At 41.6% G+C, this 25,432-nt stretch overlaps 1 protein-coding gene across 4 annotated transcripts; it reads left to right on the top strand.

The window, feature by feature from the left end:
• Positions 1 to 518: 518 nt before the first annotated feature.
• Positions 519 to 25,432, top strand: tgm7 (transglutaminase 7). Of its 4 annotated transcripts, none has more exons than XM_031894854.1 (6): positions 534 to 622; positions 6,499 to 6,676; positions 7,846 to 8,092; positions 9,104 to 9,264; positions 12,632 to 12,765; positions 23,261 to 25,432. In XM_031894854.1, exons 2-6 carry the CDS (start codon positions 6,647 to 6,649, stop codon positions 23,409 to 23,411), a joined length of 723 nt encoding a protein of 240 aa, XP_031750714.1. In that variant the 5' UTR covers positions 534 to 622; positions 6,499 to 6,646; the 3' UTR covers positions 23,412 to 25,432. The 4 variants fall into 4 exon arrangements, with proteins under 4 accessions (XP_017944834.1, XP_031750714.1, XP_031750715.1 ...); XM_031894855.1 differs by having other exon boundaries at positions 6,499 to 6,698; XM_031894856.1 differs by lacking the exon at positions 6,499 to 6,676 and adding an exon at positions 1,748 to 1,771 and having other exon boundaries at positions 537 to 622.

Here is a 25,432-nt window from a genome sequence, read left to right as displayed (position 1 = left end):
CAGTAAGAATGCTGCTACTAGAAGCCATACTGCTGTTTAGTTTTGCGAATCTTTAAAATAAAAAAAAAAAACTTGTGGAATTTTAACGAACTTTTCACATACATTCCGAAATGTTCTATAAGTTAGAAAAAATAAAAAATTATCTCAAAATTGTTTAGTAAATGGGCCCCCTAATGTACTGTTGGGACAGTCTAATGTAGATTTCTTTACAGGGAAAGTCAGTCTGAGAATGGTTTCTCTAAATCTGGATAAGGAGAATGCCTGCTTTCACTATCACAATGTCAATGTACAACCACACAACCTGTGGTACATGTGGATTTTTATATACATCCTTCCTTACTTTAAAGTAGTTATGTGGAGTTTTATATGCAGTACAAAGCTAATAATTAGAATCAAATAATAAATATGAAATAGTGATTTAGAGTTTGAATTATTTGGTACTGACTCTGGCTGAGACACGTGTGACTCATTTCTTTTTGCATGTGTGGTTTTTTTTCCAAGAGCAATTTCCAGATACAGAAAGGCGTTTCCAAAAAAAGTAAAACATACAAAGTCAGAACTGTTCAGGGTGCACAGAATTAAGTCTTTGATTCACTAGTGGTGGGTGTACGGCAGCAGAAAGGTGAGTGTTCCATTTCCAAGTTGAAAAGATATGGCTTGAATAACATATTATGCTGTAGGACAGAGCTGAATAACTAGGTAGTTGGGTGACATTTAATTTAGAACAATGGGCCCTGACCTGAATATATTTCCCACTGAGCTTTAAACAAACTGGTTTAACCTTCCAGCTGGAATGTGCATCAGCCCAGAAGGATGTTTTTTAGGGGATTCAATGTTTAAGAACCAGGGATAGGTCTACAGATGACCATAGGGTAGTTGTTGAGACACAGGATGACAACTACAGATTCAAAGAAAGGTTTTAGTATATCAGTGGCAAAAAATATTTATACATTTTGCTTTTCCAGAAGAACACAGGTTTTTTTATTTTTATGAGGAGTGGATGGTTAAAGAGACGCAGATTGGCAGTAGCAGGTGTAAAGGAAAGCTAATGTTAAAATAGCACTTGCTGTGGGATAGAGTATATATTTATACATATAAAATCTGCATCATATTTCAAAATAATACTATGGAATTTACAATATCAATGAGGTCTTACATCAGTTCTGTTTTGTATATGTTTCATGAACAGCATTGTATTTGTTGGCACAGCTCTCAGTTAAATAAATATGTGCCTTCTGTCTTGTCTTTTCTCTGACTCAGTCCATACCTGCTATGAACATGGGCCGGTTCTTTACCTGTCTTATCTTGCATTTGCCTTCCATTCTGTTTTCTCTTTCTTTTCAGTAAGCCCTTTATTATCCACCCCCTTTTTAACAATTATAGTATTGTCCTACTCCATTTCTTTTAAAATCTACCCACATTGTTTATCACTTTTCAGTAAGAATAATTCCCAGCCAAATCTAGTGGATCCAGCGTTCTTCCCCTTTTAACAGTTTTCCCTTATTTTATCCCATTTTATTCTACCCCTTACCTCAGCTTGTTTTACCTAGTTAGATTTACTTTGCTTTCTTTTGTTTTTTCTCTCTTTTGGTTTCAGTCATGTGCCTCTGTTTAATCACAGCCAAACCACAGCTTCGCTTTCTCATTTGTTTATCCGTACTTGTTCTTGTGGTTCTGATGGTTCTCTCTCTTTCCCTTAACCCATTCTTATTTGTTGTTTCCTTCCTTCCTTTGTGCTGTACACAAGTGGCTTCAAGAAGTATTTAAGCAGGTATGTTTGCCTCCAACATATCGATTTAGGTTATCTCATGAGCAAGTGGTCAAATCAGCAGAGTTGCAAACAAGCTAGCAGGTACAAGGCTCCAACATATTACACACATTATTTATATGTAAGGATTCTGTCATCCACATGCAGCATATTAAAATGATTATGAGAACTGAAGGATAATAATGTAAAGTCATGTTGTTTTCCATATTCTACTTATATAAATCAGGTGCAACATCATATGTCAAGTTCTATTTTAGGGAAATGTATGTATGTATATATTTATAAAGCGCTACTTATATACGCAGCGCTGTACAGTAGAATACATTAATACAAACAGGGGGTTATTAAGATAATAATAAATAAATACAAAGTATAACAATAAATACAAATAAATACAAGATACAGTTGCAATAAGTTAAGAGTCAAAGGAACAAGAGGATGAAGGTCCCTGCCCCGTAGAGCTTACAATCTATATGGGAGGGTTACTTACAGACACAAATAGGCAAATATAAGTGCTGTAGGTCACAGTGGGTGACACTACAATATAAGTGCTGATTCCCAGATCAGGTGCTGGGCGAGTGCTCCAAAAGGTAGTCTTTAAGTTTAGTTTAAAAAGACTGAGGGAGGATTCTCTCCGGAGGAAATCAGGGAGGGCATTCCAAATTTAAGGGGCAGCAAGGCAGAAAGGTTTAAGGCGGGAAACAGCAGTAGTATTGGGGTGGAACGAAGAGTCGGCCAGGAACGTACGGAGACACAAGAGAAGAGATGTAGTGAGGAACAGAGGAATGGAGGGCTTTGAAGGTTAAGAGAAGGAGTTTGTAAGATATTCTTTGTTTAATATGAAGCCACGATAAGGACTTTAGCAGGGGAAGGGCCTAAACTCTCCTGGATGAGAGGAGAATTCTGGCAGCAGTATTTAATACAGACTGTAGGGGGGAGAGATGGGAGTTAGGGAGGCCGGTTAATAGCAGGTTACAGTAGTCAAGTCGGGATAGGATGAGAGCCTGCATGAGCAGCCTAGCTGTTACAGTAGGCTAGGAGTCAAAGATCACCCCCAAACAACACGCCGAATCGACAGGGTTGATGAGGGTGCCATCAATAGAGATTGTAAAGGGGGGGGGGGTAGGACCAGGCTTAGGCGGAAAGATCATTAGCTCAGTTTTTGTTAGGTTCAGTTTGAGGTGGGGTTGGTTCATCCAATTGGAGATAGCTAGGACGCAATTAGAAATTTGAATCTAAGTTTCAACTGTTAATGAAGGGGTTGAAAAATAAGTTTCGATATCATCGGCATACAGATGATATTTAAAGCCAGATGAACGGGTAAGATCTCCCAAAGACAGCAGGAGGGAGAACAACAACGGCCCAAGTACAGAGCCTTGGGGTACCCCCACATTAAGAGAAACTGGAGATGAGGTTTTGTTAGCATAAGAGGTAAGAAGAAATCCAGGATGCAGCCTGACTACGGAGACCAATCGGATGCAGAATTTGCATCAGGAGGGAGTGGTTGACCATATCAAACGCAGCCGATAGATCGAGGAGGATTAGTATAGAAAAGTGACCTTTGGCTTTGGCAACATAAAGATCATTTGTAACTCTGCACAACGCCATCTCAGTATAGTGCACAGGCCGAAAACCAGATTGCAGTGGGTCCAATAAATTATGGGTGTTAAGAAATTTAGCAATACGGGAGAAGACAATATGCTCTAAGATTTTGGAGGCAAGCGGTAGAAGCGAGACAGGACGGTAGTTAAAGAGACAGGACGGGTGTTTAAAGGGCAAGGAAAGGCTAAGTCACTTGGGGGTGCCAAAATGTTAGGCACCCCCAAGTGACTTTAATCACTTACCTTGTACCCCTGGCTGGAGCCCCTGTTAGGAGAAAACAGCACCAGCCCGGGGTACCTGTAGGGAGCGCTTTCTCCTTCCTGCTTTGTTTTGCTGTCAAATTCCTGGGACCGGCACATGCACATTAGAGTGAAAAGCTGACTTCTTTGTTAAAGTTCGGCTTTTTCGCTCTACTTCGCATGTGCGCGCGAGCAAAGCAGGAAGCCGGGGTAAAAGGTAGGCCATTTAAGTTACTTGGGGGTGCCTACCATTTTGGCACCCCCAAGTGACTTAGCCTTTCCTTGTCCTTTAAACATCCGTCCTGTCTCTGTAACTACTGTCCTGTCTCGCTTCTACCGCTTGGGGCTGACTTTGCCTTTCCTTCTCCTTTAAGCAGAGAAGAAGGCATAGGGTCAAGAGAGCAAGTGGTGAGCGGAGTGGACAATAGAAGCCGGGAGACTACTTAGGAGACAGTTACGGGACCAAAAGAACTAACACATGCAGAAGGGGGCTGAGGAAGGAGGAGCTGGTTTGTATTAGTAGAGGGGGGATCCGATTGTGGATAGACTCCACTTTGTTCTTGAAGAAATTAGCAAAGTCCTGGGGAGAGTGCATAAAGTGAGGTAATGGAGTCTGTGAGGGACGCAGAAGGTTATTCAATATAGAAAACAGGCGTGGCAGGTTGGATTTATTATTGTTTATAAGGGTATTGTAGTATTCATGTTTAGCCTTCGACAAGGCTGAGTTGAGGCAGGCCAATAGGAATTTATAATGGATAAAGTCGGCTTGCGTACAGGATTTCCTCTACATACGTTCCGCAGACCTCACACAGGAGCGTAAGAATTTGGTGTGTACGTTCAGCCAGGGGCGTGGGTTTTGAGCCCAAATACGTTTAGGCTGCAGGGGTGCAAATGAGTCAATAGTGGAGGCTAGTATGCTGTTGTACTCGCTAACCAGAGTATCAGGGTCATACATCTCGTTAAAGGAGGAGAGACTGGACCTGAAAGAGTGAGCTAAGGCCGGGAGGCCTACGTCACGTGTATTTCGAATTAATACAGTGGGGAAAGGAGCAGGTTGGGAAGAAGAGCATAACCAGGTGATGGTCAGAGAAGGGGACAGATTTCTAGTAAAGACTAAATCCAGAAAGTGGCCATCCTTATGATTAGGAGTGTTTGTCCACTGCTGGAATTCAAAGGAGGAGGTTAGGCGGAGAAATGGGTTCCTAGTGTATCTATAGATTTTATGAAGCAGTCCTTCAAGTTGGGTCTACTTGTATAGTACTAAAGTTCCTTCTAAGTACTAGTGGAGGTTAACAAACATCACTACAGTCTCTAAGTTTGCACTCTCTGATCTAAACATATGTGGCTCCAAGAGAGACCCCTTCTACTGTGGAGCTGTTTAAGGGTGTGACTCTCTATCCTATTTCTCTCTTTTTGCAACATGTGACTCTAACTTGGAACTATTTTCCATGTTTTTGGCCTATTTACAAAACACACAAAAAAATATCTATTCATTTACAGTTATGGTTTTAACAGCCTCATAAGAAAACACCAGCCTCCAAAGCCTCAGGCAGTATCAGCCTTAAATTGAGGAATATTTTTATGTTATGCTTGTTGTAGAAGCAAACTTACTTGTATGCCCCATGCCCCAGTTATCATGCAAACTTTATTAGGGAAAAAGCTCCTGGTCAAATATCCCAATGGAGTACCTAGCACATGCTATAATTTATCATATAATTTTCTTTACATACTCCAGATGGAATCGAACAGTTAGAGGAGCACAGGAAGCAACCCCCTACAGATCACAACCTACTCTTCCAATGCATTGAGCTCAAGTAGGTCCTCTTAAGCCAGACATCATCCCCACTTAATTAAATTGTCAAAGATGCCAATATTCCTAGCTGTTGGGTGGTTTCATGGTACATTAGTGGTAAATGTGCTCTTATCAACATTATATATATAATCTGCATCTTGTTATCATACTGAATCACATAGGATGTGGGAACTTTGAAACCACCTCCACGTTGAAGGTGGCTCCTGGGTTCGACAGCAACTTGCACAAAAGGCAGGAAAGAATCAGTGAAGCTTGGCACAAATGTGTGGAAGTGCAAGGAACATCTTTGACCACACTTTTAATGTCATCAGTACTCCCAATATTTGGGCTAACAATCACACTTGCAGTTGTAAATTACACATTTTATCACATGGTTCCTAAAATGTTTTTGCATAGTGTCCAAGCTAGACACTATGGACTCTTAAAGGAGAATGCAAGTCAAAATCACAAAATACCGATCATTACGAAAAAAACGCATTCGGACGCTTTTCGGACGTTCATGGATTAGTAAATGTGCCCCTTTGAAATGATCTTGATTATAAGTAATACATTATTATTAACTTATTATAGTTAGTAGTCTGTCCCATTTCGCTCTGCCGAAAAATGCGTGAAACGCAAAAAAATTTGCAAAACACACTTGTCATGCATTTTTTTGTCGTACACGTCTTTTTTGTTGCGCGTGCCTTTTTTTGCCGCACCATCGTCTATTTTTTATATGACCGTGCTTTTTTGACGCGCACACAAGTTTAGCAAAACAATTCGCCAATGACAACTTTGCACCAACAAATGACTTATCAAAGACGCCCTGTTTTACCACAAAACAACACAACTATAAAAATGTTAGGTAGAAGGCAGGAAATCATGTAATAAAGCTACTTTATTTTTTTGCAATGCTTTATCTCAAACATGGAAAAACATTCACACCTAAATTGAGTTAAGTGGAAAATCTGCTCCAGATCCCTATTCTGGCCCTCTAACAATGGTTGGATCTCAGAAATGTAAAAATATTTTTCACGCTTAACAATGGCATAACTAGGAAATGAGTCGATAATTGGATTCTTTGTTATTAAAACAAGGATCATCAAAGCTTCAATGAGGGAGGGAAAGCCAAACCTCGGGATAATCAAGATGTTCTGTGAATAAAATCACACACTAGAGTTTCAAGTCAAACTGGGTGTGCTCCTTCTGATAAAAAGATACCCGGAACTTGCTCCATTTAGTAATATGTTGACTGAGCAGGCATCACTGAACAAGGTGAGGATTTTACAAAGCAAAGGTATGATTTTCCTTTATTGAAGGAAGCTGTGACTTGTTGAAGAACAATTTTTTATGTCTCAGCTTGCACATGACAATGTCCTAAACTGTGAATATATAGTTGGGATTTGATAGATAACAAGCCCAGTTTCTTGGGTGAAACCAATGTACTGGATTTTTAGATGAGGACTAGAACCATTGATTTGTATGTCAAAAGGCAATAATTCCATCATTATCATTAATTTTTAAGAAACAGAGAAAATATGTCATAAGCTGCTACCCTGGACTGTACCTACCCTAGCTGTGTTTGTGTAAGTGATAGAGTATCTTCTTATGGTGGATAGTTTCAAAGAAAACTTTAACTTTGAATTTGGCTTTTTTAAATTAGAAGATTTTTTTTTGAAGACCCTCACAGTGAATGAATGGTGTGCTGTGCCAAAGTGTTTGTTGCACAATATGTAGCACCAGTGTCGGACTGGCCCACCAGGATACCAGGAAAACTCCCGGTGGGCCCAGGTGTCAGTGGGCCCTCCTGCTCCTGACCATTTGGCCAGGAGAAATAGATGGAAGAATAGATGCTAGCATGTAAATAAAAGAGACTAGGAGAATAAAGAGGTTGGGTGAGGAAAGGAGGAAATATAGTTTGGAGAGTGGGCCTATGGTCTAAGGTTTTCTGGTGGGTCGCTGGGGTCCTAGTCTGACACTGTGTAGCACATTATGATGAGTGGAAACCCTGTACTTACTGCCTGCTTGGGAATATTGCACCTACATGTGCTCACATCTGTGCTCAGTGAATAGGGCCAAATACACACCAGGAAGACACACGTATTTCAAATTCATGCCACCTTTTACATGGCGGGCACAAATCCCATGCAAATGTATGCTGTAAAAAAATGGGGTAGGGGGCACCAGGATGGACTCCTACACAGTTCTCCTCTCCCGCCCCTCATGAATACAGTGAATGCAGGCAAACGTTTATTCATGGAGGTAGACACATGTCTCTGCCTTTTAAATTCGAGAGCTGGGACATGTGGAATTCATTATTCGGGAGGGCAGGTTGAAAATGAAAAAAAAAAAAAAAAGAAAGAAATAGTGGACGTGGATTGTGCCAGTTTTTTCACTTTGAACATTGCTTTTGTGTCAGAATAAGTTTGTCTTTTTTTCTCCAGACAGTTAAATTAGCCATGTCAAGCTCCTTTCCACTTTCTACTGCCACCTATATATCTGGGGCATTTAAGGTCACTGGTGAACGAGTTGTGGGCAAAGATGTGACAGTTACGTTGACCATTACCAATCTAACTTGTAACAGCAAGTCCATAAAGGTGAACATCACTGCTTTCTCAATCCTTTATACCAACAAGGAAATGCACCAACTCCTGAATGAAACCCGGACACTTTGCTTGAAAGGCAAGGAAGGTATGGCATGTGACATGTCTATCACTTTAAGATTTATATATATATTTCATTTGCAGAATTTCCTTAAAACGATTCTGAACTACTCTAGGGAAATATGATCTTTCAAGCTCAGAGATATGATTAGATATACAGTATAAAAAATATATGCTATATGAAACTATTGTTCGATCAAACTGCTGTAGGTCCGAGAATATTACATTAAATGTCAACCATATTGGCCTTGCTGCTTGATTCCCAGGTATTTCTACATAAGAGAACAAAAATTTCATAAACTGCCTCATCCATTGTTTGATCCACACTAAAACAGCCAGGCCTCAGTTTTACATCTTCTATTTGAGTTGAGAATAATGCAAGGAGACTTTAAACATGGCAGAATTTCTCAGGCACGTCATTTTCCAGTTCAAGCAGGGGGGGGCTTATTAACATACAAAATGAGCAGATAAAAATGGCTATTCGCCATATAATTTTTGGTGGGATTTGTCCCATGCTGCTTGTCTATGAATTTTATTTCCTAAGAAATGCCAAAAAGCACCTGGACAGAGAGTAATGTGAAGGACACTTGATACTCCCATGTGAAAGTTTTGTGCACATAAGATCATACTACTTGGATTTTCCCCAGTCAGGACCCATTAGCCCAAGGTATAATAAAAAAAGTCTGTGGTTTTGGAAGTTAGGCTACATTTGCTGTGATGATTCCCAGTGACTATTATACATGGTATGATTCATATGAATTTTGGCTTCCTAGGCAAATGATCAGAATATATGGAGAGCCCAAGCATTCTTTTTCCAGTGCTGTCAGAATGAGTTCCAGTCTGTTATGGGTCCCCCTGCTTTAGGCCAATCTGCTGCCTAATAGGATGCTGGATCAAGAGTCTACAGTCAAACTATGATAACTTTCAGGGGAAAATAATGCTTAAAATAATGAGCACATAGTTCCAGTTTATGGAACACATTTACAGTATATGGACAATATGCTAATTCTCTCATTTTATCATTATTATTTCTCTTTAGAAAAGGAGGTTCCACTGACAATAAAATATGAGCAGTACGAGGATCTCTTGACTGCAGATAATATGATTGAGGTCCACGCTGTTTGCTCTTCTGAAAAAACCAATGAGAAATTAGTTGTGGAAACAAATATTGCACTGGAGAATCCGAAATTTGAAATACAGGTATGTCTTGAGATAATAACATCAGCTTGTAGGTGCCTATTTAGTGTCCACAGGACACTTTCTGTTTAGATGAGGGGGATGGGAGCAATATTGGAATGGCCCACCAGGATACCAGAAAAACTGCCGATTGGCCCAGGTGTCATTGGGCCCTCCTGCTCCTCACCATTTTGCTTATTTCATGGTCATTCCCTGTTTGAGGGAACAAAGAGGAGAAATAGATGGAAGAATAGATGCTAGCATGTAAATAAAAGAGACTAGGAGAATAAAGAGGTTGGTCGAGGAAAGGAGGCAAAATAGTTTGGAGAGTGAGCCTATGGTCTAAGGTTTTCTGGTGGGCCCCTGGGGTCCCAGTCCACTGGACCGGAGTACGTATCCTATGCGATTGGTGTATGCTTAGACTGAGCTGCATATATTCAAGTCACCAGTGGGAAGTGGCAGGCTGAGGTCAGCCCTGACAATAACCAAATGCCCCTCCTTCTGCTTTAATTGGTCTGACTGTCTGAGGCTAGTTGTTGCTATGGGTTCCAAGACTAGGGCAAACTTTGCCTTTTTTTTGTAGATGAACTTAATTGTCCCTTTCACGCTTGCTTGGCACAGTCATACTGAGTCTGACGAAAATAAATGAAGGTGTTTTACATAACAGCTTAGGTGACATTCTTGTTGGAAATAATAACATGCTTTATTAGGGCCAGTGCATTCCTGCCGTATGATATAGTATAATTAGAGAAAAGTGCTGTAAGAAAATCTAGGGAGTTGTCCTTGTGCTATGGAGAGTTTACTGGCCTATTTGGCTGACCTTACCAATCATATTTTTTATTTCCCTTCTGACTTAGGGGGTTATACTACCACCAAAGAGCTATGTATATTGATAGGCAAGATTGTAGCCATGGCACCTGAGGAAAGGCTAAAACTGTAAGCTAAGATAGTAAAGTAGAAAAAGATACCAACAAATTGTCCTGTCTGGCCTCCTTCTTATAGTAGGGGCACATTATAACCAGAATAATGCATTTTAGGAATGTGTGACCATTACATAACTACTGCTGTACTAGCTAAAACTCAGCTTCAACCCTTCCACCATACTCACTCATTACAGAAGGGAGCCTGTCTGAAAATAAAACCCTGCAGACATTTAGTGGTGTTATGCTATCAGTACTTTACACATTTAGGGGCTATTTATCATGCAATCTAAAATAGAGATGGGAAGGGGTGGGACCCTTATTATCATAGAGGGGTCAGTTGGTTGATGAGAACAGGATAAAAGCACAATTTTTTTTATTTTTCATCTGTCTATACAACTGAGGAGCCAGCTAATGAAGGCTTTTAATAGACCCAATTCTAGTATTATAACTACTGATGCATGGGTCACTTAGAAGGAAATTCAAAAGAGACTTGAACATGTAAAGGTAAACAGAGGTCCAGAACTGGATGCTAATCATCCCAGGGTATTAAATGAGCTGAGCGCTGTGATTTCCAAACTTCTTCACTTAATTTTTCAAGATTCATTGAGGTCTGGCATGGTGCCGAGGGAAAAGGGATCCCATTCTCAGCCTGAAAACTATAGGCCTGTTAGTCTGACATCAGTAGTAGGAATGCTTTTGGAAGGGGTAATAAGGGATAGGGTACTTAAGTTTGTGCCAGCATGGTTTTATGCGTAACACATCCCAACCAAACCCAACAAACAGGAACCCATATCTATTTTGATGTGAGGGTTGGCTAGCAAGCATTGCCCAGTCTCCCTCCATCTGGAAAACACTGTACTTTTCGGTTGATGGGGTATTAGAAGTATACAGTGAAATCGTACAATATCTGATATATATATGTCAAACTGTCAGGCCCACAAATTTGGGTAATAATAACGCAAGAACACCACCTAGACTTTGTTCTTCAGATATCAGAAGAGATTTAATTTTACATCGATGGGGAGACAATGTACAAATGAAATATTGTGCATAAAACCTCCAAGTTGTTTACATTCTATCATGCCTTTTTATACCCTTCAGTGGGGGATTTCCAAAGGCCCCCACTGCCCCCATATCTTGTCCAATCAGAGTCCAATATTCCTCTGTTATCTATCCATCATTCGTGAAGCTTCTCCTCACGTTTGACCATCCGTGATATCAGAAGATTCTGGACTTTCCAAAACAACATGTGACATCTGGGGCCCTTCGATAGCGTGGGGTGACGATATATGATTCAGCATGTAGCAGTTAATCATTCCTTATCTGTAAACAACTTACATAAAATGATCAAAACAACTTATATTAAATGACTAAACATTTGCTGTAATTTCTTGCTAGTTTTAGGCCTTAAATTTACTAGTAGGCCTAAAGCCTAAACATCTATGGTTAAACCTGTCCTCACAAAGCTTAAAGGAAAACTATACCCCTAGAATAAATACATATACTATTAAAAAAATCGTACCAAACCCGAGTATATATATCAGCTGTATATCTCAGTAAATAGTGTCCGTTTACATCTTTTTCCTTAAGCCACCATTTAGTGATGGTCTGTGTGCTCCCTCAGAGGACACCTGACAGGAAATAATGCAGCTCTAACTGTAACAGCTTCCTAATGTGGGAGTAAAGACAGAACTAATTTAATTAAGTTAAATTAATTGATTGGCTGTTGTGACCTAACATGTATCCCAGGCGGCGGCCCCTTAGTACTTTAAATAGCAGTTTTCTATTTATGATTACCCAATGGCATACTGCTTAAAATGTATATTTTTATGTAAATGTTAGATGAAGCAGGGTTTTATGCTCTTTTATGCAATATATTTTTATACATAACTACATTGTTCAGGGGTATCACTTTCCTTTATCTACATGCTTAGAGAATTCCCGATAAGCAGTTGGCATGGAATTCACAAAGCAGGTAGTAACCTACAGCAACACTGAAGTTTGGTTAGTCTTATTGCTTCAGTCTTATTCCTGATTGCTTGCTACTGGGTACCATTTTGGATTAAAAGTATACAGTTTTGTGACTTCCCTACTTAGACTTATAAAACATTTAAACACCCAAGTTTTGGGTCTTCAGGCCCGGGTCATACTGGGCCAGCCGGACACTAGGAAAAGACCCGCCGACCCACACATGATCCCTGCCTTCTCTGCCCCACCGCTGCCCCCCCCTAAAATCGAGTCAAGAGTAAGTATAAGTTGCGTGGGTGTGGCGGGAGGGGCTGTGTGAGCAGGTGGGGGGCAGGGGCCCTAGAGGGGTGTGGAGGCCCCTGGAGTAGCAGCTCCAGTGGGCCTCGCAAACCCAAGTCCAGCCCTGCTTCAGGCCTTTCTGGCAGTATTCATTTGTACAATTTTTTTTAACCCAAGCACATTTTATTTGTAAGTAATACTGTTTCTTGTTGTTGTTCCAGCTTGTGGGTAAGGCCATAATAAACAAGTCAACAACAGTACAGATCATTTTCAAAAACCCTCTGAACAAAGATCTTACTGACATTGTGGTCATTGTGGAAGGCAGCGGATTGATTAAGGAACCAATCACAATACAGTAAGGTTTCTTCATAATCCATTGTAATTTTCTGTCTACTTTATTCTATATTGCCATGGATATGGGCAACCACCAGAAATGTAATTAATGGCTTTAAGTTTGCTACTTGTCTAGTAACCAATAGCAATGAATGAGCAGGTAGCATTTAATGCTTGTTTGATGGCTTACTTGACATTACCTATGCTTGGGCAAATAGGCATCCTCCATCATTTAACGAGTTAGGTATAGCCGATGATACAAACTTAAGCAAAGTTTTTCTTTTTTCTCTTTTTTGTATCTGAATAGTGTCACTCCAGCACAATCATTTAGCAGGATCAATAAAACTATTATCATGTAAAGTTCAAATAAGGATTATGGGAGACTTTCCAGTGATCCAGTCCTCTCTGTGGCTTCTTTACAACAGATAATTGTGGCACATACCTTTCTCCTATCCCATCCCTGACACAGACTTCTGTCCCTAACACTGTCATTGCCAAAATGACCATCACACTTCCTATCCACCTTTTTATTTTTAAACAACTTTATTACTTCCCTGGTTTCCCTTAGGATCCACTGCTACCTACTGACTGAACTGATTACTTCACTGGTTACTAGGGTTGCCACCTCTGTTGGCTTTGTGTTCCGGGCAAGGGCCAGGTGGTGACGTTACAGGGCAGGCAGTGAGTGACGCCCAGGGCCGCCATCAGAAATCACAGGGCCCCTCACAATAACGTTTTCTGGGCCCCCCCTCCTCCCACACCTCCAATGGCCCCTCCCCCAGTGACCCCTCCCATCAATACAAAGGACATAAAACTTTGGTAGCCAGGGCCCCCCTAAAACATTGGTGTCCAGGAGTTATGTTTTGCATTGGTGCCAGGGCAGGTACCCACTAAATCATTGCTAGCCAGCCCAGGGCCCCCTAAAACTTTGGTAGCCAGGGCCCCCCTAAACAGGCCCCCCCCAAAGCATCCTCCAGCTTCCCCCAGGCCCCCCCCCCCCAAAGCATCCTCCAGCTTCCCCCAAGGCCCCCCACCCAAAGCATTCTCTAGCTTCCCCCAGGGCCCCCAACTCAAAGCATCCTCCAGCTTCCCCCAGGGCCCCCCACCCAAAGCATCCTCCAGCTTCTCCCAGGGCCCCCCACCCAAAGCATCCTCCAGCTTCCCCCAGGGCCCCCCCCAAAGCATCCTCCATCTTCCCCCAGGGCCCCCCCAAAGCATTCTTAAGCTTCCCCCAGGGCCCCCAACTCAAAGCATCCTCCAGCTTCCCCCAGGGCCCCCCCCAAAGCATCCTCCAGCTTCCCCCAGGGCCCCCCACCATAGCATCCTCCAGCTTCCCCCAGGGCCCCACCCAAAGCATCCTCCAGCTTCCCCCAGGGCCCCCCCAAAGCATTCTCCAGCTTCCCCCAGGGCCCCCCCAAAGCATCCTCCATCTTCCCCCAGGGCCCCCCCAAAGCATTCTCAAGCTTCCCCCAGGGCCCCCAACTCAAAGCATCCTCCAGCTTCCCCCAGGGCCCCCCCCCAAAGCATCCTCCAGCTTCCCCCAGGGCCCCCCGCCATGGCATCCTCCAGCTTCCCCCAGGGCCCCACCCAAAGCATCCTCCAGCTTTCCCCAGGGCCCCCCCAAAGCATTCTCCAGCTTCCCCCAGGGCCCCCAAGCATCTGCCAGATCCCACCTTCCCTCCCCCCAGCTGCCTGCTGCCTCCTGCTGTGGTGTCCTCCGCTATGTGCCGCGGCTCCCAGCTACTTCTGCGCTTTTATAAGGTTGCGCCCCGTGCGTGTGACGTCACCGGAGCCGGAGGAAGTAGGGCCCGGACTTGATTAAAGGGGGCCCGAGCTAAGAAAACTTTAGCACGGCCGGGCCCCCTTTAAAGCTAAAAACATCGGGGCCCGGGACGATTGTCCCCCCTGTGCCCCCCTGATGGCGGCCCTTGTGACGCCACAGGGGCTTCGCCGATCACGGCATCAATCTCAGTGAGCCCTGCCCAGTTTTCCTAATTTGGAAAACCCGGCAGGATGTTTTGACCCGGACAGCCCTTTTCGAAAACTGGTTTATCCAGGTCAAAACCAGACAGGTGGCAACCCTTAGGATCCACTGCCACCTACTAGCCAAACTGATTACTTTACTGGTTACCCTTAAGATCCACTGCCACCTAGTGGCTAAACTGATAATGCTTCATTTTAAGCATTAACCATTAACACACCAACAATTTACCTGTTTACAAGTGTGAGATTAGATTACTGAAAATCAGTTAAGTTTATGGGCACAACACATTAAGGGAACCCTGGAAGTAAAGAGTAAAAAAAAAGGCAAATCTAAGGGGACCCCTTAATGCTCAAACTTCTTATGTCTTTGTAAATGACTCCTGAAATGTTCCTTGTTATAAATGTGAATACTCTTGGTTGGCAGTCGCTGCCAGGGGACTGAAAATGGGTCAACCAGTCATGGGCAGCTGCCAACCTGCTGTGCAAGCTTGCCTTTTTCAATAGCCTTACAGGGAGTGTAAATATCCTACAGGGTTCCTAGTAAAACTTTAGAGCTTTGGCCCTCCTTTAAAGTAAAATAAAGCTTCACATCATCTCATGGCTAAGTTCTACAAGCTGAGAGCAATCTGGTGGAGCTCCAAAAATAGTACCAAAAAAATGCCACCACATACATATGTTTTAGTATGATTTTATTTCCAAGTATTTGAAATTGCACTCAGCTAACCTCTTGTAAGTTACAAAGTGCAGATCCATATTGTAGTAACCTGTGCCTGTGTGGACATTTTGGTTAAGGGCATTTTTACTGTCATTGCCATTAGTCTATGATTCATTATCCAGTTCCTGTTTCCCACTTCCTGTCTATGCTGAGAGCCAGTATGGGGCAGGCCTACCTATCTGCTATGTTATAATAAATGTACCAGAAGTCACTGCGCTGGTCTGAATCAGGGTCGGACTGGGCCGCCGGGACACGGGGAAAAATCCCGGTGGGCCCCAGCAGCCCAGTCCGACCTTTGCCGGCGCTCCCCCTACTGACTGTTCCTCCCCGACGCGTTCAATTTATACGCGCTCGGGGAGGACGTCAGGCGGGGGCCCTGCGGGGGGGTTAGGGGGGCCCCTGGGGGGGGTTAGGGGACGCAGCTGGGGCACCTGCAGGGCCCCTGGGGCGGGAGCCCTGGTGGGCCCTGCACCCCCCCAGTCCGACCCTGGTCTGACTGTTTTCACCTGTACTAACAAAGCAGTATCATTTAACTGCTATCCAAGTAGTGTATCACAGTGGCAACAAGAATTTGTATTAATGGAATCAATACAGATGGGTAACCTGCTACAATGTCTGCCATAGGGATAGTCCCAGAATTTACAAAATCTGCTGAAGAATTTGATTCTTATTTGGAAAGGTTTGAGAGATGGCTGTTTAATAAAACAAATATTATACTTTCTACACTAACAGCAAAAACCCACAGTCTCCTTAAAACTCTAGTTTCCCCTGCATAAACGAGCAATTACAGAGATATTCTCACAGCATTATAATCCCCAGCCTATCATCATTGCTGAACACTTTAGATTTTGCAGACTATATTCTGGATTTAAAGCTACTATGTGTCTCTTGTGCATTTAGTATATTCCTGGATCAGGCTTTGAGAGGTAACTTTGTATGTGCCTACATGATGAGTTCTACCTGCTAATTGAAAAGAATCTAACTTTCAAGTCTGCTTGTAACATTGCCTTGGCTATAGAGTTAACCAGACATGACTCAGCAATTAAAAGAGCAAAACAGTTGTTCACTTACAGATATTTCTAACATACCTGCAACGTCTTAATCCACTCCGCCAAATGCACCACAGTCACCTACACTGTCAGTCGCAGGTGAGCAAGCATTTCAAGCAAAAATGGCTAAAACCTGCTACTACTGTGGGGGCACACATCAGCAACAGAACTGCAGATAAAAATGAGAATCCTGTAGAAATTATGGGAAGTTATTTCACATTGCTCGTGTCTGCAGAAGCAATATGCACAGGTCCAGGGTGCAATATGTGACTAGTTGTAACAGCCAGGAAAGTGACAGCACAGCCTTGTATACAGTCAATACCACGCATGGGGGAGATGAGGGCATAGAAATTAAACTGGAAATTGATGGGCATCCAGCAAACATGCTTCTGGATACAAGTGCATCCATATCACAAATTGAGAGACTGTTTACGAGGACTGTTTAAGTAAAATTGCATTGCAGGACTCACCTATACATCTCACTTCTTACACAGGAGAGAAGCTGTGCTTGGAGAGATCCTAGTGCCAGTTACATATGAAGGTCAGCCATTTACATTGCCCTAAGTGGTGGTTGCGGGTGACAGGCCCACACTTTTGGGTAAAAATTGGTTGAAACATATAAAGCTGAATTGGGCAAAAATATTCACTATCAAACAAACTCCAGCTGCCTTTCAAAAAGACCTGGAACACATAAGCATAACTTTCTCTTTAAAAAAAAAGATTTGGCACAATAAAGGGGCTGAAAGCAAATATCAAAGTGAATTCAGATGTAACACCAATTTTTCATAAGCAGCATCCCTTGCCATATGCCCTTAAGAACCTGTGGAGAAGGACCTAGAAAGAATGGAGGATCATGATATTGTGTGAAGTGTCTAATATAGTAGTTGGTCTGCCCCAATTGTAGTGGTTACCAAAAAGGACAAAACTATAGACTTTGTAGTGACTACAAGCTCACTGTCAATCACTGTGCAGAACCAAAACCCTACCCACTACCAAATGCAGAAGACTTGTTTGCTACACTTGCTGGAGGCATATACTTTAGTAAAACTGATTTGTCAAATCAACAGCTAGAATTGGATGCAAATTCAAAGCCATATCTTACCATCAATACACACAAGGGTTTGTTCTAATACCAGCGCTTACCCTTTCCAGTATCAACAGAATCAGCAATCTTTTAGCATGCCATGGATCAGATTCTCCAAGGAATTAGAACTGTTAGATAAGGTGCTATCAAAATTAAAAGCATCTGGGGTGCGAGTAAAATTATATCTCACCAGGGCCGATTCACTAAAGTGCGTTAAAACATGCGCTATTTATAGCATGCGGTAAAATTTTTAGCGCGTCTAATTTTTCGCGACTTTACGCACGATTCACTAAAAGCATACTTGCGTTATTTTAGTCGTGAAGACTATTTTCGTGCGGTATTTGACGGTACATGCGCTAATAAACGCCCCTCGTATAAATAGTAGCCGCATATAAATAGTAACCGCATATAAATAGTAGCCGCATATAAATAGTAGCCGTATATAAATAGTCGCCGCATATAAATAGTAGCCGCATATAAATAGTTGCCGCATATAAATAGTAGCCACATATAAATAGTAGCATATAAATAGTAGCCACATATAAATAGTAGCATATAAATAGTCGCCGCATATATATAGTAGCCACATATAAATAGTAGCATATAAATAGTCGCCACATATAAATAGTAGCCACATATAAATAGTAGCCACATATAAATAGTAGCATATAAATAGTAGCCACATATAAATAGTAGCATATAAATAGTCGCCGCATATAAATAGTAGCCACATATAAATAGTAGCCACATATAAATAGTAGCATATAAATAGTAGCATATAAATAGTCGCCGCATATATATAGTAGCCACATATAAATAGTAGCCACATATAAATAGTCGCCGCATATAAATAGTAGCCACATATAAATAGTAGCCACATATAAATAGTAGCCACATATATATAGTAGCCACATATAAATAGTAGCATATAAATAGTCGCCGCATATAAATAGTAGCCGCATATAAATAGTAGCCGCATATAAATAGTAGCCTCATATAAATAGTAGCCACATATAAATAGTCGCCGCATATAAATAGTAGCCGCATATAAATAGTAGCATATAAATAGTCGCCACATATAAATAGAAGCCGCATATAAATAGTTGTGCGAATAAACCCACGCCATGTTAGCCATACACGCCAATACTTGCGGAAAATTACTGTACTGAAAATGACCATTTCCCTGCAAACTGGAGGCTGCATCACTCTAGGGCCAACACAGACTTGAATAAATCACACTGCAAAGTCCTTATTGTGTTGCCAAAAGTTCATGAACTGTACTTTTCTATAATTACCGCCTGGCCCAAGTAGGTGTTAATTTTCGCATAGACTAATGCGATATTTAGCGCGTCTAAGTGTTTGTGAATCATGCGTTAGTGTTATTTCAGCGCCATAGGCGGATTTTCCATAAGGCTAGGGGAGGCTAGGCCTCCCCAAACCTGCTTGGCACATTAAAAAAAAAAAAAAACCTTACTCCGTTTCTGCACTGTCCTGGAAATCTGTTCCTGCAAGCCCATTTTGCTGTGCTCTGGATCTTTCTTCTTGTGGATTCTCCAATCAGAGCACAGCTTTCTTGACAGACAGTAAAATTGACCAATCAGAGCACAGATGCACACAGGGATCGGGAGATTTTGCAAACTGGAAGCAGTGCAGAAATGAAGACTGAAAAGAAGAATCTGCAGGCTGTAAACTTTACTTAAGAACCAACTCTCAACTTTTGCTGCAGTTTTCATCCCACAGGTACTATACACAGGTACTATACACAGGCACTATACACAGGTACTATACAGTTCTAAAGAATCACTAGCTGACATTAAATTGTTTTTTGCCTGACCTGACATCTATAATAATTTATAATCTATCCCCTACCCTAACAGATGGAGGGTAAGTTAACTCTTTCCCTCTGAAAAAGCTCATTGTGTGTTTGTATATTTGTTGTTGTTTTTTGCACTTACTATTTTTTTTTTTTTTGTCATTGTTTTGTTCATTTATAGTTACAGTGGGGTGATACACAATGTTGTGTATCAGTGCCAGTGTTATAGTGCCAGGGCCTGAATATCTGCCATCAGTACCCACTGTTTCACTGTATATAATGTGCTGGTTTTGTAAATACGGACTGCGTCTCACTGTATATAATGGGGAGTCAGTACCCACTGCCTTTCTTGCTATAAAACTAACATAAACACATCTAAAGGGGTGGTTCACTTTTAAGTTAACCTTTAGTATGTTATAAAATGGCCTATTCCTAACAACTTTGCAATTGGTCTTCCTAATTAATTTTTTTGAATAATTTGCCTTTCTCTTCTGCCTCTATACAGATTTCAAATGGGGGCCAAAAAATATTGCTCTGTGAGGCTACAATTTTATTATTATTATAATTTTTTATTACTTATTTTTCCAAGTAGGCCCCTTAACTATTCATATTCCCATCTCTTGTTTAAACCACTACCTGGTTGCTAGGGTAAATAAGACCCTAGCAACCAGATAGCTGCTGAAATACCAAGGAGAGCTGCTGAACAAAAAGCAAAATAACTAAAAAACCATTAAAAATAAAAGTGAATTCGAATGCAAACTACCCCTTTAAGCTAACTGATCACAAACACAAATGTTTGCAGATCCCCTCACAGAAGTGCGCGTATGAATACTTTTACATCCTAAACATTTTAGGGTAAAAAAAAAAGCACCTCCACCCCCACTTTTGTACAGTATCCCTGGGAGTCAGTGGGAACGGCAAGAGGTAGTTGGGAGGTTAACTTTTTATGCCAGCAGCAAATCCACTAAGTCTCACATTAGCTGTAGGTCACATTTAGCCTCCCCAAACAAAAAAGTCACCCTCCGCCTATGTTCAGCGCGCAAATTAAAGCATGTGTTTGCGTGCAAATTAATGCATGCGATGTGCGACAACGCACACGGTAATACTGTAGTGAATTGCGCATTAATTTTCGCGTCTATTTTAATGCACTTTAGTGAATAAGCCCTACCCCCTCCAAGAGTCTGGGGAATACTTAGGATACCATATAAATGCACAAGGTCTTCGCCAAACAGAAACCAAGTTAACTGTCATTGTTAATGCACCCTCACTTTCAAATGTGTCTGAGCTGCACTCTTTCCTAGGACTGCTAAATTACTGTAGACGGTTTCTTCCTAAAATTTCCCCACATTGCTGCAACCCTTACATGAACTTTTGCAGAAATATACCAAATGGATGTGGTCATCTGAGTGTGAAAAAGCATTTTTGACCCTAGTAAGCCTCTAAGATTAGCATGTCATGCCTCACCATATAAAGTTGAAGTCGTTTTACCCGTTATCCAGAATTCTCGGGACCAAGGGTATTCCGAATAAGGGGTCTTTCTATAATTTGGATCTTTATACCTTAAGTCTACTAAAAAATCAATAAAACATTAATTAAACCCAATAGGATTATTTTGTATCCAGTAAGGATTATTTATATCTTAGTTGGGATCAAATACAAAGCACTCGTATAATTTTTGTATTAAAAAAATTCATAAATATCTTTATGGAAGGAAAGCTTCATTGGTCACTGACCACAAACCACTTTTGCTAATTCAGGGCCCAAAATCTGCCATCCTAACATTGGCAGCACTTCTAATGCAACGCTGAGCACTACTCCTATTGGCATATGACTATGATGTTTTATATATATGTTCCCAGAATCATGGGAATGCAAATGCTTTGTCACAGCTTTCATACCCAAATACAGTACAACAGACGTCCATGATAAAGATGTCATTTTTCATGTTTCATTTGTAGAGGAATTACCTATTTCCTGTAAAGATATTGCAGCTGGGACGAGTCATGATCCTCTTATGGCCAAAGTGTGGGATTATACTTCCAAAGGTTGGCCCAACTACAGCTTAATGCTTAAAATATATTTTGAAAAGAGAGATGAGCTTTCCTTAGATCAAGATTGCCTACTTTGGGGGATACGGTTTGTCATACCCCCAAGATGCCAGAAGAGGCTCTCGCTTGAACTCAATGAGGACCATCCAGGTGTAAACAGGATGAAAGCACAAGCTTGTAGCTACCTATGGTGGCCAGGTCTGGATCAGGATATAGAAATGTTTGTAAGTCAGTGTGCTGCTTGTGTTTCTGTACAAAATCAGCCAGTCACTTCTCCACTTCACCCATGGACATAGGCTACATAACCATGGGAAAGAATCCATGTAAACTATGCTGAAATAAACCAGCAAACATACCTAGTGGGTACAAACAGCTATTCCAAGTGGTTGGAGGTGCTACCCACTAACATGCACACAAGCGAGAAAACTATTGCTTTGTTGCATAATTTGTTTGCATTGGTTGGGAGTTGGTTTCTGATAATGGACCCCAATTCACATCTCAGGAATTCCAGTGCTTTCTGAAACAAAATGGTATCAGGCACAAATTAACCCCACCTTATCACCCAACTTCAAATGGTGCTGCTGTATGGGCTGTTTAAACATTCAGGAAAGCTTGGATGAAAGAGTCAGTTGCCAGTGAGTCAGCTAGCACTACAGCAGAGCAGAGACTGTGCCACTTTCTGTTTAATTATCAGAATACCCCATATTCTGTAACTGAAAGGACCCCAGCAGAAGGCAAGAGGCAACTCCGTAAAAGATTGGATTTGCTTAAAGGAACAGTAACACCAAAAAATGAAAGAGCTTTAAAGTAATAAAAATATAATGCACTGTTGCCCTGCACTGGTAAAACTGGTGTGTTTGCTACAGTAACACTACTATAATTTATATAATAAGCTGCTGTATAGCCATGGGGGCAGCCATTCAAGCTGGAAAAAAGGAGAAAAGGCACAGGTTACATAGCAGATAACAGATAAAACACTATTGTATTCTACAGAACTTATCTGTTATCTGCTATGTAACCTGTGCCTTTTCTCCTTTGAATGGCTGCCCCCATGGCTACACAGCAGCTTATTTATATAAATTATAGTAGACTTTCTGAAGTAAACACACAACTTTTACCAGGGCAGCAACACATTATATTTGAGTTACTTTTATACACTTTCATTTTTTGGTGTTACTGTTCCTTTAAACCATCTTTAGCTGATACAGTGGAGAAGCACCAGAAGCAACAAGTAAGAGCACATAATAATTCCACACAAAGAAACAAAGACTTTTACCCCTGTCATAAAGTGTTGGCTAGTAATTTTCGCTATTCAGGGTGTCTCTGGTCTTCTGGGACCATTTGTCACAGATGGGGTCCCCTGACTTATGAATTGCAAATTAGTAACCGCCATATACATGTTCATGTGGATCATCTGTTTCCAGATAAGAGTGTGCCGTCCATACCTCCTAATTATTCTACTATTGATTTTCAAGTACCTGTAGCACCCACCCAGGAATTTCCAGGAGGAAAAGGGAGGAATGTAGTAATCCCTGCTTGTGTGCCCATTTTGGGCATTCATACTGTTTTGCCATTTGTCTATGATTCATTACCTAGTTTCTGTTTCCCACTTCCTGTCTATGCTGAGAGCCAGTATGGGGTCTGGCCAGTTTTTCGTGCCTTGTTATAATACATGAACCAGAAGTTACTGTTTTGGTCTGACTGTTATCACCTGTACTAACAAAGCAGAATCATTTAGCCCAATGCTATCCAAGTTGTTTATCACACATATAAAAGCAATATTGTTTCCTGCTAAGTTAATGTTTGCTTCCCCTTCATCTCTTAGGGGTGGCAGTGTTGAAGCAAAGGACAGCATCACAATCCCTGTAACGTTCACACCCTACAAAGAGGGAGAAAAATACGTGCTCGCTGATTTCACCTGTAACAAGTTCAAGAACATCAAAGGTCACTTACAGATCAACGTGCAGGCAGAATAACAATATTGTTATAACCACATGCCAACAGCAGTTGTATACTGACAGTGGTTAAACAAATTAGCCTACTGTTTGCTTTTATTCTTGCATCCATGGCTTACTTTTATCCAGAAATATACACAGATGAACAGATTGGATGGTCCTGAAACTCAAGCAAGGGCGTCCAACCTGCAGTGATTGGATGGGTGTTGGTGCAAACTGTCATCATGTGGTCCATGTCTTCCTGCCCACATTAATGACCCCTATATCATCTTCCCATAGCTCTTAGTCCCTACATATATAGACAGTGAGTTAGCCGACTACTTTATTCTTCTCATTCTATGGTGACAGATCTAATTGCTGACACCATAACAACCAATAAGTAGGTGGCATTTACTGGTCAGCTAATGAATACTAACTGAAGGCAGAATCTGATTGGCTGCTGTGGGTTAGTAGCAGGCAAACTTCAGACTTAATTACACAAACAGTGAATGTGGAAGAATGTGGAACACTTACCATTGTTGCCAGGAGAAGAACTGAAGCCCAACATTTCAATGTACACATAACTTTCAGGGGTCTCTGACTATCACTGTACAAATAAGGATAGTGGTTGGCTGGAATAGCTGTTAGTTTTCTGATTACTCAGTTGAATGCATGAACATCATTTCTCATACAGGTTTGTTTCCCATGTTCCCAATGGTTTGAATGACAAGTTCCTGGCACCAGTGCTCCATCACTTACCACAATGCTTTTTGTTATTTCTCCTTCTGCCCATTCCTGACACCAGTCATTCATCACTTGCCATACTAACAGTTATTTCCCCTGCTATTGATTCTTTTCTCTAGTGCTTCATCATTTCCATATGAACAGTTTTTATCCTTGCTTGTGTTAATCCCCTACACCAGTGGTCCATCACTTGCCATACTAACAGTTATTTCCCCTGCTATTGATTCTTTACTCTAGTGCTTCATCACTTTCCATATGAACAGCTTTTACCCTTGCTTGTGTTATTCCTGACCCCAGTGTTCCATTAGTTGCAATACTAATACAGTTATTTCACGTCCTGCACATTCCTGGCACCAGTGCTCCACCACTTGCCATAATAACAGTAGCCCACTCCTGTAGCATCCATGCAATCAGCTGCTACAGTATCTTAACAACGCCAATGGTCTACACCAGCGATCTCCAACCAGTGGCTTGTGAGCAACATGTTGCTTACCATCCCCTTTTATGTTGCTCCCAGTGGCCTCAAAGTAGGTGCCTATTTTTTTAAATTCTGGTTTGAAGGCAAGTTTTGGAAGTAGAGAGACACAGTTTTACTCCAAGCACAGTCTCCTGCAGGCCATATAGGTCTACCAAATGGTCAATTACTGCTCTTATTTGGCATCCCTAAAGAACTTTTTCATGCTTGCAAGGCTCATCAACTCTTTATAAATCTAGTGTGGCTCACGAGTAAAAAAGGTTGGGCATCCCTGGTCTATACAACCCAACTACCACAGATAGATTTCACTGTCTGCTTGTTCCTCTAGTGAAAAGGCTCTGTAGCTTTTCTACACTAACACTGCTGTGGGTAGGCCCGGATATTTGGAGAGTAATTTTGCTCATACGGAGCAATGGGGACCGAACACGCAGAAACTTTAGCGCATCCTCTCCTCTCTGCTCTGTATGCGACCGAAGCGGTGCACATTTGTGGGGGAGGGGGGCCACCATGAGGTGGGCGGGCGGCATTCTTGTGGTCCAAACAGGCAATCCCCACTGAATCAATTACAGCAACTGCTTTGACCCTGGGAAAACAGAACTAGTGGAATGGAGTCTGTCATACTTGGCTGGTTGGACAAAAGTTCAGGATAACACGAAAAAACATATTTTGTGCTGGTATATAACATTCTGTATGTTGAAAGAAACTTTATGTAGACATAAGCACAGATACGTGAAGTTGTTTTTTTATTGTTTTTTAACTGTGTTACATGTAGCATATAAAGCACAACATGACTAAAGAGTTACATCTCTACTAATGCACCAATAAACTTTGCATGTGAAAATAA

The sequence above is a fragment of the Xenopus tropicalis genome, chromosome 10 (genome assembly GCF_000004195.4).
Source record: "Xenopus tropicalis strain Nigerian chromosome 10, UCB_Xtro_10.0, whole genome shotgun sequence".
NCBI lineage: Eukaryota > Metazoa > Chordata > Amphibia > Anura > Pipidae > Xenopus > Xenopus tropicalis.
The sequence above is the reverse complement of the archived record's forward strand: the minus strand, read 5'-3'. Positions and strand labels throughout refer to the sequence as shown.